Source organism: Urocampus carinirostris, unplaced genomic scaffold (genome assembly GCF_059441175.1).
Source record: "Urocampus carinirostris isolate Australia breed hairy pipefish unplaced genomic scaffold, RoL_Ucar_1.0 HiC_scaffold_42, whole genome shotgun sequence".
Lineage (NCBI taxonomy): Eukaryota > Metazoa > Chordata > Actinopteri > Syngnathiformes > Syngnathidae > Urocampus > Urocampus carinirostris.
Window position 1 is genome coordinate 11,843 of NW_028283149.1, and position 12,912 is coordinate 24,754.

The window sequence follows — 12,912 nt, forward strand, 5'->3', positions numbered from 1 at the left end:
TTGGGGCTTTAAATATGACCTTACTGACTTAGATGTGACACATTAATGTACTTATTACACATTTATTTTCATTCACTACATTTGTCTTTTCAGTACTGAAGTTACATACTATTTTATACACCAACTGGAAGGGTTTAGACAAGACACGTGAAGTGTCTTCGGAGTCAGATTTCAGGCTAATACATGTTAAAACCTTACAGTACCAACACACAACTGCCTTTAGAAGTCAGAACCAAGCACTCGTCTGACTTACCTGAGCCTTTTTCCACTTGACGGAGATTCACTTGTGGCTTGAGGCCTCCAAGCTTGGCCACGCCATTATCTGCGGCACCTGAAGGTAACATGGAACATAATACAAACTTGTGAGATGGAAATGGGTCCCTTATAGTTTGATCCATTCAAAAACACTGTTTAAAGGGCTCATCAATTTGATGCATGGCCAAATTCAAGCACTTTTAAAGGAGTTTCAAAGCCAATTTGGCCACTTCTCCGGTACCATTCTAAAAGAATAATACATTACTATATAGTTATGAAGAATAAAAGATCAATTGTCATTATCATTACTATTATTAATCACACCGGAACTAAAAATGTACTTAAGGTTGGTGGTGATAGCCAAGGAAGCCGATTCTTCTTGAAATTAAAGGAGCTGTACAGAATTTAGAACTTTGTTGCTCTATGCTGCCATCTCCTGGCTTGCGTCATCATTGAAGGCCCAGTCACCTCATGATGCGTTTGCATTTCTTAGACGCGCTCAAATAAACTGGTGTCACGGAAGTCAGAATGTCAGATTTGTTAAACAACATGGCAACCTATTCGCGCATTTACAAGCACTTCACCCAAATTCAAGCACTGTAACCCTAGAAAACACAACATTCAATTTCAAGCATTTAAGGATTTCAAGCAGCTGTACGAACATATTAGGTTCCAAGACAGGGGGCTCAGGGGAGAGCTGGTGAGTGACTGCAAGCTCTTCCCGCCGGTTTGTTTTTTCCTTTACATTCGCTCGTGTAGCATGAAAGTGGTGAAAGTAAGAATTGGCCTGCTCCTCGTCCAAACACCAACCACCCCCAAAATGTTTTTTTTTCGAGCGATTCAAAGAAAAGCACGCACATCATGAATGAGGGTGCAATCGTGACTTCAAGCCAGTAGATGGTGGCGGAGAGTAAGAAATTCTGCCTAACTCCTCTAAGCGACGCACCATTTTTAAGAGAAGCCTAGTCGGGGAGCAAAGTAGGGAAAATTTCTTTTTTCACCTGTGTCACACGGAAGGATACGGTCAACAATATTGAGATTCGAAGTCACATTCATTTGCGACAAGTAGTCTCAAAAGCCTATACACACTACAGCAGGGTTGTCAAAGTCATTTGAACTCGGGGGCCACACGATAGAACAAACATTCTGTCGGGGGCCGGACGAGGAGATTCAAGAGAAAGAAAAAGAGAGACAAAGAAATAAGAGAAAGAGGGAGGGAAAAGGAGAGAGGGCAGGAAAAAGAAAGAGAGAGAGAGATAAAAAGTCGTGAAAGGGGGAAAAGAAAGGGAGAGGAAGAAATCCAAAGAGAAATAGAAAGACAGAAGGAGAGAAAAGAAGGGTAGGAATGGAGAAAGAGAAAACAGAGAAAAGGAAAAAAAGGAAGTTAGAGCAGAATAAGGTTAAAAGACACAAAGAGAAAGAGACAAAGAGCAACAAAGGAAGAGAAAAAGAGAGACACAGAGAGTGAAAGAGACAGAGCGTGGGAGAAAAGGGGTGAAGTCAAATTGTCAAGTCAAGTCAAGTCAATTTATATAGCCCTTAATCACAAAAATGTCTCAAAGGACTGCACAGGATTACAGTTACAAAATGACACAATGACCTGATCTTAAACCAGCATGCGGGCAAGGAACAACTCAAAAACCTCAGTGTGAGGAGAAAAGAGAAACCTTGAGAAAGGACCTCACATGTGGTAATCCCCCTTCCAGGATTGACCAGGGTGAATTACAATTAGCATTACTGTACACATAATAGTAAACATAAGGTAAGATAATGAAAATGTCCGGAAAGTGCATGACATCAACGACGCCCCCAGCCTGCAAACCAGTCCAGAAAGTCTATGACGGCCACGACGCTGCCTCCCGTCTCTGCCAGCCGGTAAATGCAGGGGTTGACATGCTGCAGGTCAGACGCCGGTCCGCTGACCCATCCCAAATCATCCTTCTCCTTCGTATCAGCCAGGCAGGCGTCGGAAAGAGACAGGACAAAACAGAATATGAGGTGGGCATCAATCATAAGCTCATAAAAAGAGAGATTGAGAGAAATACAAGTAGAGTGTCTTTGTTCGAGGCACCTGGCTTTGGCAACATCAAGTTGCCATTTTTCAACCTGCAACCTGCAGCTTGTTTTTCTCTTGCGCTTCTCTGAGTGTTGTCTCGCGGGCTGGATTCAATCCCATAGCGGGCCTAATCTGGCCCGCGGGCCGCCTGTGCACCACAGACTATCAACTGCAACCATCCCCTGATCTAAAACCTACACGATGGCAAGGAAAAACTCAAAAACCTCAGCTTGAGGAAATGAAGAAACCTCGAGAAGGGGCCGCACATGAGCTAATCCCATTTCCAAGTTTGAGAAAAATGACAACGTCATATTGATGTCCTATTTCCCATTTTTACCAGTCTTGCTCTTCTTTGCTTCCAACTTTGCATCCCTGCTCAAGTCACGCTTCCTTGACTGGGGAATGTGGACTGAAGCAGTGGCCGCTAAGGAGAAAAAAATTAAAGAGGACATCCATAAAACCAAGTTTAATCTTGAGTCATTACCTTTATTACCTGCAACGGAAGCCCGACCTGATCTCGGTCCACCGAACGGGGGCTTCTCCACCCCCGTCTTCGGCCTGGTGGCTGGTGTCGCGGAAAACGGGGAAATGACACCGGCGCAACAAAGCATCAATCGCAAGAATTCAACGTCTTACCCGATGTTGTCGGATGCAGACTAGCTGCACTGGACAATGCTGTCGTCTAAAAAGACCCAAAAAACAGAAACGAAAAGACGAAAAGTCATTGTTGATCCCCAAAACGGCCGCACCGTTTACACCGTTTAAATTTGCTAGCAGTGAACGAGATTTTAGCTCGTATCGCATTTTACGGGCTATAAGGCGTAACTATAAAACCCCAAATTTCCCGGAAATTTAAAACGGTGCCTTATATACGCACACTGACAAATACAGTGGCTAAAATTGGAAACGCATCGCTACAATGAAACGTACTGCGTACGGTAACCGTTTTACCTTTGGGAAACATAGTTTAGGAGTGTCCTATAGTGGTTAATTGTCGCTAAAAGGGAAACAAAAGAAGCACAACCACTTAGACCAGTGTTTTTCAACCAGTGTGCCGCTGGAATTTGCCCAATTTTATCTTTACAAAAAAATCCGGCCATTATTCAGTATTTTTGCCATCTTCAGACAAGGAACTGCAATAGGTTAAAGTAGGCTTAACCGCATTTGCTCAAAGTGTGTATTTCTAATCAGTTGATGCTCCTATTGGCATTCTCTTAGACTTCCAGTCTTTGTTTAAAGGTGTCAGTGCTTTTCCATGGGGTTGGTCGTTTGTCTTTGTCTCAACATACCAGTACTTTTCCGTGTCTTGCATTTTCAATAAAACACAGAGGCAGACGGGGGGAGGGGGGCTAGAGTGAGTGAGTGTGGACGAGTCAGTTGCTTGTCTTCTCTGCTATTCTCCCCGCTGCAGCTGGTTAAAAACATAACAAGTCCTTGCCTAATTTTTTTTCGACCGTTAGCCAATTTATAGCTCTCCCACACGTCAGTGGTCTGCTTCTTAGACCGCAAAAATAGTCATCCAGATCAGTAGGTGGCAGTAGATTTTTATATACCAATTGACCGCTCATGAGGTAGCACACTCCATTTAAAAACTTAATTTGTTAAACAAAGCGGTTGAAGATAGCGCTGTAAAAAATTAAAACAAAGCACATCATTCTTTTTTTATTTTAAGTAGTATTTTCTTCTTTTTATATACTAATGTTGTGGAATGTGGATAACAACTCATGATCAGTATGTAGCCATCTGGTGGAGGTCGTGGGATGACGTTGTTGCAAGAGGTCACAAGCTGATTGAGGGAGCCGGGGCGGACGACCTTCACGAGATATCTTAACTTTATTTGAGATCACTGAAAAGCCAATGTTGAACATCTAGAACTTTGAATGTGTCCCGAATGCAATAAAGCGCGTTCCCTTTTTGCCACATCTCCTCTCTGCGTATTTTTTGGATCGACGCCCAACGACGATCGCTCCAAAACTAATGATCTGCATATGAGGTAGTACAGTGAAATATTTGACATCGCTTCATTTTCAAACATTGTGTGAGAGTAGCAAACATATTGCAATGACTTGAATGTACTCTTGTTTTAATTGTTAGCACATCTTAGCTTAGAATGGATCTGTATAGTTAAGCAAGCTGACGGGACTTCTTGATACTTTTTAGGTTTATGACGACTTTATAAGGGTCACGGTTGAGACTTCTCAAGGTTTCTTAATTCCTCATGTTGAGGTTTTGAGAGTTTCCTCGCCTGCGTGTCGGTTTCAGTACAGGGGATGGTGTCATTGAGGCCCGTGCGGTCCTTTGAGACATTTCCGGATGAAGGGCGTCACAAAAAAATGGGAATTGACTCGAAAAACGTGACAAAAGAAATATTGGGAGGGTGCATCTTGTAGTCCAATGCGAATTATAGTGTGGAAATTACGGTACATTGTTTGTAGCCTTAACGGATCGTTACCAACAGCTTTGTCCGAAATTGCAATATTTTTGTCATTACGGAGCCTTGGCTTCCCCGACGCCACAGTCCAACGAGCAGGACGCACGCTTCACCGGCACGACCGAGACGGAGACTCCGGTAAAAACGGGTGGGGGACTATGCGCTGCAATAACAGCCGAATCATTGATACACACTGCTCACTCGATATAGAGTTTCTGGCAGTATCGTGTAGATCCTTCTATCTACCGAGAGATCTAACTGTGGTCATTGTGGTTGCCGTTTACGTTCCACCGGATGCTAAAGTTAGCATAGCGCTAAATCCCCAGCCCGCTGCTATCAATAAACAGCAGCTCGCACACCCCTACGCAGCTTTTATCGTCGCCGGCGACTTTAATCGGGCATGTTTAAGGACTGTACTTCCCAAATTCATTCAATACGTGGACTGAGCAACCGGGGGAAAAAAACACTGGACCGTGCGTACAGTAAGATCAAATATCTAGTTGGATCCAGACATCTCTGTCTGTCCCTCACCCCCTCATACACCCCCCTCCGGAGGAAAACAAAGCATGCAACAAGGACAGTACAAACGTTTTCTTTGTTCTCTTTATCCTCACTGTAAAACGTGGACCTGGAGTGCCACGTCCAATTTCGTTGTCACAATATATTCAACCCATGTTGTAACAATGACAATAAAGTTAGATTCTATTCTATTCTAATCACGACCACCGATTTCAGCAATTTCCAGACGTCAACTTTTCCACTTCCACCCGTGCCGGCGAGAAACTCAAATTTTCATTACCTGTGCAAGTGTCTTCCGTTGCGTGGAGCTGGAACCCGAAGACGGTTTCTCGCTGCGCCTGGGAAGCGACGTCAAATGCGACCGTTTCAAGAAAGGCAAGAGCGATTTTGCGGGCGCTTGAGACGGAAGCGTTTTTGAAGGGCAGACGTCCGATGTCGCGACAGCCGTCACCCGGGCTTCTGGTTCGGAACAGAGGTTTGGCTGTTCCTCAGGTCCCGGCAATTTGCCGTCTGTCCTGGCACAGAAATCCACCGTTTTGCAGCGGGGCAGGGGTGTGGAAGCGATAAAAGGTCTTTGCTCCAAGGTGGGGTCAAAGATAAACGTTTCAGCCGGGTCGTAGGTCCTCGATAGCCGAGGAGGACTCGCCTCGAAGGTGTTGTGCCGACTCCCGGACAAACCGGTCTCCGATAGAGTGACGGCGATGTTTGGCGCCGGTTCGGCGTCAAAAGTGTTGCAGTGACGGGAGACCAGGCTCGATTCTGCCGACCGGACGTCTGTGGTGCGATTGGCTTTAGACTCTGGATCTTGTTCCGGAAGTCCACTCAACAAGGAGACACTTTTATCATCGGAGATGGGCTTCTCTTCTGGTTTTGGAGGGACGCTCTCTAGAGATGCAGGTAAAACGGGCTCCGAATTCGGGTTCTCGGACTCCGCAATGCGTTCGGGACGACATTGAACGGTGCCTTTTGTGTCCCAGGTGTCAAGTGCCAGCAGATCAGAATTCGTTATGTCCATCGTGAAGTTCATTAGGTTCTGCGATGAACAATCTAAAGAGTCATCGGTAAAGTCCGGTATGGTCTCCGTCTGCAATGAGAAAGGAGAAAAATATGCATTCAAGTTGGAACATTGGTCAATGTTCCCTGTCATTTTCCCCGAGTCTGAGCGTTGACACAAAGTCGGTGAGCAACGCTTGAAACAATAGTGAGCAACGGCAATCCCAAGTGTGGCAAATAAATCATGATCAAACATGTCCAAAACTTGACATCGTGTTACATTTTGCTGAGTTTTCGGCAATGCAAAATTATTTTTCACTTTTGAATGAATTGACTACAAACATCATTTGTTTTTACAATTATTTCTCAAGATTTCCATTTCTTTTATTCCTGGTATCTTTTGTCGCATAATATTAACATTTTGGGGTTCTTATTGAGTCGGCCCCCCTCGGATGGGTCTGGCCTTGATGCGGCGAGGGGGCTTGCGTGTTCCAGTGACCCTGGAGAGCGATACCGTCGGGAGCTTGCTCCTGGTAGGGTCACCCATGGCGGGCCGGTCTCCGGGGTAGGTTCCAGACAAACAAAGACCCCAGCGTGTCGGTACGCTGTGAGGTGGCAGCCCCACCAACCGACTATCCTGCGGAGGGCTAACAACTCACCCAGGAGAAACACACTTTGTTACGAAACTGACCAGAGAAAGAAGCCGGACTGACCAACACGGTAACGGACCCCAGCCTGCCCCCGACCAACGAGTACGGATCGATCTTCGTCATAAGACCCGTGTCGCCACCTGGAATGTCCAGACACTCCTTCGCCCCGGAGCTGCCACCCTGCTGTCCCGAGAGCTCTGTCGCTATAACATCACCATGGCAGGGCTCTGTGAAGTACGATGGCAAGGCAATGGTGAAACAACAGCTGGCAACCATTGCTACATCTGGAGTGGCCCCGAGAGTCGGACCGGCCTTTACGGTGTGGCTCTTGCCATTCCAAAAGCCCTCCGGAGGTCCCTCATCAGCTGGACACCAATAAGTGACAGACTACTGTCTGCTCGATTCCTCCACCATCACGGCAAGATGACAGTGATCGTCGCCTACGCCCCCACCGATGTCGCTGATGAGGATGCGAAGGACGCGTTCTTTGACCAACTCCACCAGGCTGTCAACCAAGCCCCACCACACGACGTCACCATCATCCTCACTGATGCCAACGCCACTCTATCCAGCATTGATCGGTCCCCCGGCTCACCTGTCGGCACCACCTTCGTTGACAGCACAACAAACGACAATGGCAACCGCCTCCTCCTCCTCTGCCACCAAAACAACCTTTGTGTTGCTGACACCTGGTTTCCCCGGAAATGCATCCATCACTGGACGTGGTACAGCCCAGATGGCAGAACCAGGAAGGGATTGGACCACATCCTGATATCACGACGCTGGAAGTCGTTTGTAACCAACTGCCGGGTGTTCAGAGGAGCGCAGCTTGGCAACACAGACCATCGTCTGCTGGTGGCCCAGCTCAAGCTAAAGCTCCGAGCCAACCAGCACAAGACTCTGCCTCGCCCCGACTCCTCCCGACTCAGCGACCCCAACATCGCCAGAGACTTCAGTTGCTCCATCCGCCGCTCTCTTGATACCCTGGCTCCTGACAAGCTGACAGACTGGGCGGCCTTCAAGGAAAGTGTCCTCCAGTCTGCTCACAATGTCCTCGGACGCCCGCGATCCTCCCCGAGAAAGCCCTGGATATCAGAGAGGACACTAAACATCATAGACCAGCGGCGTGAGGCCCGACTCCGAGGCGACCTCACAGAGTATCGGAGACTGAATCGCCTGCGCAATGTGGCCATTGCTGAAGATAGGGAGAGGTTTTGGCAGGCAGAAGCCCAACAGCTTGAGTCCGCGGCCAACAACAACAACATGAGCCGCGTATTCAGTCTACTACGCCAAGCCCGTAGCGGCCCACACATAAAGACAGCCCTGGTAAAGGACTCAGACGGCAACCTCATCATGACAGAAGCCAACTGCCTCGAGCGCTGGAAGGAGCACTTTAGCCTCCTCTTGCAGCACAGCACCATCCCGGCTGATCCCACCCTCCTACGGGCTGCGAGCACAGCACCTCCTAACGACACCTGCTGCACAGACCCCGTAACACCCGAGGAAGTGAGAGCTGCTCTGAAGAAGCTGAACACCAAGAAAGCCCCCGGCATCTGTGCCATTACCGGCGAGATGCTCAAGGCCGGCGGTGATGGCATGGTGGAGTGGCTAACCCGCCTATTCAACCAGGTGTGGGAATCGGAGCAGCTGCCCACCGACTGGACCAGAGGAGTCATCTTGCCCTTCTGGAAATGCAAGGGCGACAGGCTTGTCTGTGGAAACCACAGAGGCATAACCTTACTCTCCATCCCGGGCAAGGTCTTTACCAGGATCTTGCTCAGCCGTGCCCTTCCAGCAATCAGAAGCTGCCGCCGTCCCCAGCAGGCTGGCTTTATGCCCAACCGCTCCACAACGGACCACATCTCTGCCGTCCGTTTGCTGATAGAAAAGACCCGTGAATTCCGTAAAGATCGCCATCTATATATCGGATTCATTGATCTGAAGGCCGCCTTTGACACCGTCTGCCACTCTTCACTGTGGAACATCCTCCAAGCTCTCAGAGCACCACCCAAGATCATAGCCCTGTTCAAGCTGCTCTACAGCAACACAGAGAGCTGTGTCCGTATCAACGGCATTGACTCCGACTGGTTTGCTATCTCCAGCGGCGTTCGCCAAGGCTGTGTGGCTGCTCCCGACCTTTTTAATTGCATCATCGACCATCTGATGTTCAGGGTTAGTGAGCGCATCCCCGGAGTGTCTTTCGGCAACTACCACCTGACTGACCTGGAGTATGCTGACGACACCATCATTCTCAGCACTTCCTACAGCCAGCTGAGAGACGCTCTGGGCATTTACAGCGAAGAGGCAGCGCGGCTTGGCCTGCAAGTGAGTTGGACGAAAACCAAGTTCATGTATGTCGGTGATGGACCAGATCCACCTCCCATCCAAATTGGTAGCGACATCGTAGAGCCTGTCAAGAGCTTTGTATATCTGGGGTCCATGGTGACAGACAATGGGGACCTAAAACCAGAGATTCTCCGCAGAAGAGCCCTGGCAGCATCTGCTCTGCAGTCTCTCTGGAAACCACTCTGGCGGCACCAGACCATCGCACGCAAGACGAAGCTCCGCATTTACAACCTCGCCGTACTCCCTATCCTGCTTTATGGCTCAGAAACATGGCCCCTGAACGACACCCTGGCCACAAGAATCGATGGTTTTGATAGCAGGGCTCTCAGAACCATCGAGAACATCAGGTGGCCCCAGCGAGTCTCCAATAAAGAGCTCAGAGCCCGCACGTGCCAGCCCCAAGCATCTTCCTTGGTCGCACAACGCCGCACCCGCTGGTTTGGCCATGTCCTTCGTCTACCACCAGACCATCCGACACGAGCCATTCTCCAGTTTGACCCAAAGGCCGCAGGCTGGAGACGACCACGAGGGAAACCCCGCACTCGATGGCTCGACGTCGTTGCGGGCGACCTCCAACAACACGGAGTTGCCGTAGAGGATGCAGAACAGCTGGCACAAGACCGCCAGCATTGGAAAAACCTGGTTCATCTGGTCGGCTCAACGCACAGGGACGGGACCCCCCGACCTTCGCTGGAGCAATAACTAACTAACTATTGAGTCGGTTGCACGATACACAACAGTATTTAATTACTTTTATGAGTGGAAGTACAATGTTGGCAACAAGATTCACTTGATATCATTGGAAATTATTTGAATGCAACACAAACTTTTTCCTCTTTTTCCCTGTTTTTTCTTTTTTTTAAATTCCTTTTTAAAATAAATCTCATTGTGTTTATTTTTTCCGAGCTGTTACTTTTTTCTTGCTTTTTTGTTCTCTATTACCTTTTTTCCCTTTATTTGCTTCTGGCTTTTTTTCCTGCTCTTTTTTTCCTCCTCATTTTGTTTCTTTTTTTCTCAGCTTTTCACTACTTTTTCATTTTGGTATTTTTTTCCATTTTGTTCTATTTCCCCCCTTCCTTTAAGTCATTTTGTGCAGAATTTTACATCCCATTTGCTCGTGTAGGGAATAAAGAAGCAAAAACAACCCGAAGAGCCGTTTGGGACCCGAAAGAGCCGGTCCTTTTTAGTGAGCCAAGCCGAAGAAGCCGGCTCTCAAAAAACTCTACTGACGTTACTCAACTTCAACCTTGACTTCAAAATACTGTATTTGAAATGAAATGATCTGCATTTCTATAGCGCTTTTCAACTCAATGACTTCCTAAAGCGCTTTACAATGTGTTCCACATTTCCCAATAGCGGCCTTGCAGCCATGTAAGGCGCTAACCTGCTTATTGGAGGTATTAGGGGTTCAGTGTCTTACCCAAGGACACCTCGACATGTAACACGGACGAGCCGGGATTCGAACTGGGATCCCTTGATCCCAAGACGAGCGCTCTACCTCCTGAGCTACTGCCGCCCAGCGTCAGGGGAACCCGTGTATTTTGACCTTCGTGCACTGTCACTTTGACTGAATTGGCTTCTTAATGAGCAATTTGGAACCCTGATTTTTGTGAGCTGGCTAGATTTTCTTGTGCGCGGAAAAGCTCTGGGTAGTGCGCAATTGCGCACACACGCAGAGGAACATTGGCTGGGGTTTGCATTTACCTCAATCGCACGGAAGGATGGACTGATGGGCAGATCGAGAAGTGTGATCTCCGGGAAAAGTTTCTCGTCCATCCTCCTCCTCACTTGTGGCGGAACAATGCTGCAGGAAACGTTTCATACAAAATGACGAGTTGGAATTCAAAATCTGTTCAAATGATATGAGCTACTTTCAAGTTAACCAGCGTTTTGTTTCAAGGCACACTACATTGTCCTTAGACTTTGTATAGAGCAGTGTTTTTTGACACGAGGCAGACTTATTTTCATGAAAAAAAATTGGAGGCACACCGTCCGCTTCAGTTGTTTTCAAGTTTAGCTATATTTTATGCGTTTTTATCATGATGAGGTTTTTAAGGTTTTCCTTTCCCTTTAAGGATTTTATATTTGATTTATTTGACTATAAGGGATTTTTTTACAATCAAATACAAATTACATTTAAATACAAATACAGGGGGATTACCAGATGTGTGGTCCCTTCTCAAGGTTTCTTCATTTTCCTCATGTTGAGGTTTTTGAGTTTTTCCTTGCCCTCATGTTGGTTTCAGATCAGGGGATGCTGTCATAATAATCTGAAATAATAGTCTGTGCAATAACCTGTGCAGCCCTTTGAGACTCTTTGTGATTAAGGGCATCACAAATAAACATGACTTGACAAAAGATATTAATTGGCTGAGCTGTGGGGCGAGGTCATTGTAGCCTAGACAAGAATGATGTTTACAGAAAAACAGCAAGAACGGGGACAAGGGCTGACGCCTGTGACGCGGGAAAGGAGACATTGTTTGGCTGATAAGCTTTCTTGTTGTGAGTTTTTTAGACGTGGCGGCGCCTTTTGGCGAGGAGGTGGTGAAGCTGGCACCTGACCCGCCCCATGGGGGAGGAGCCAATGCCCCAGCGTGTGGAAAAGACGGAAGACAGAAGAAGAGAGACGAGAGATCGTGAGAGGGAGGCTCACCGAAGACTAATTCGGCTAATTGGATGGAATTCACTTAAAGACTTTAAGAAAATAAATCTGCCCCCATGTGAAAATGTCGGCTATTCTTGTTCATTTTTCCATAAAGAAAGGAGCATGCGTTGTTAGGAGAATAAAGTTTGTTAATGGAGTCAGATAACTAATTCGAACAATTTGTTAAATGCTACATTTTTAGTAGTTTAAATCCTAACAATAGTCATTACTGAGAAGATTTGTTCACAAAGGTAGGTTGCTCCAAACATGCACAAAATTCTAGCAGCCAGGCGGCCTTGTTCATTTGGGGTACCCTGAGGCGTGTTCAGGAGAGTAATCAGACATGTAGTCGCTTGTTAATCGCTTGCCGCGCACTGCTGAACGTTTTGTAATCGCTCACTGTGATTGCCTTACTGATCCAAAATGGCCGACGACAGTACAATGGATTTCGTTCTACAGCTTGCTTTGAGCGAGTTGGCTGATATGAGCGACAGTTCGCATATTGACACAGTTAAGGTTATCCTAAACGCAGTGGAAGGGTCATACCTGTCTTGCATTGTTCACAAACATTACCAGGCAATGTAAGACGATACATCGCCAACAGCACTCGTCAGGGTGAGATCCTCCATCTTCTGCACTGTCGACGCCATGTTGGAAATCAAAGTAAGCGGTCTTTCTCCCGTGATTACTCGGGCACGCGAGCGCTCAATAATCACTGGCCGTTCAGAAGCTAGCGATAGCTCGCGATAGCAATCGCTCACTCTCCTGAACACGCCTCTGGTAGTAGATACTGATCACTCTGCCCCCTAGTGGACAATCTGTGAATTGCATCCTGTTACAAATGTGAATTCCATGTCGTTGGAGCATTTTTTTCAACTTTTGAATTATCCTGTAGGCCCGATTAAACCTCCTTGTGGGCCGTATGTTCGACACCCCTATTTTAGACGAAACAAAGTGTGTCCGGTTCCGAAACCCAGAACTTGACATTTAACGGCAAACATTTCCTTTTGAAGTGTTC

The 12,912-nt window shown here is 47.2% G+C and overlaps 1 protein-coding gene across 1 annotated transcript; it reads right to left on the reverse strand.

The window, feature by feature from the left end:
• Positions 1-443: 443 nt before the first annotated feature.
• LOC148345439 (uncharacterized) lies at positions 444-12,647 on the reverse strand. The gene is made up of 4 exons (XM_088325893.1): positions 12,441-12,647; positions 10,955-11,054; positions 5,542-6,345; positions 444-2,199 (listed from the first exon to the last, which is right to left on the reverse strand). Exons 1-4 carry the CDS (start codon positions 12,449-12,451, stop codon positions 2,053-2,055), a joined length of 1,062 nt encoding a protein of 353 aa, XP_088182019.1. The 5' UTR covers positions 12,452-12,647; the 3' UTR covers positions 444-2,052.
• Positions 12,648-12,912: the final 265 nt, after the last annotated feature.

Coding starts and splice junctions, on each gene's coding strand:
- LOC148345439 (XM_088325893.1), bottom strand. Junction 6,346..10,954: donor CATCCTTCCGTGCGATTGAG/GTAAATGCAAAC, acceptor TTCTCATTGCAG/ACGGAGACCATACCGGACTT. Junction 2,200..5,541: donor AACGGAAGACACTTGCACAG/GTAATGAAAATT, acceptor GCTGATACGAAG/GAGAAGGATGATTTGGGATG.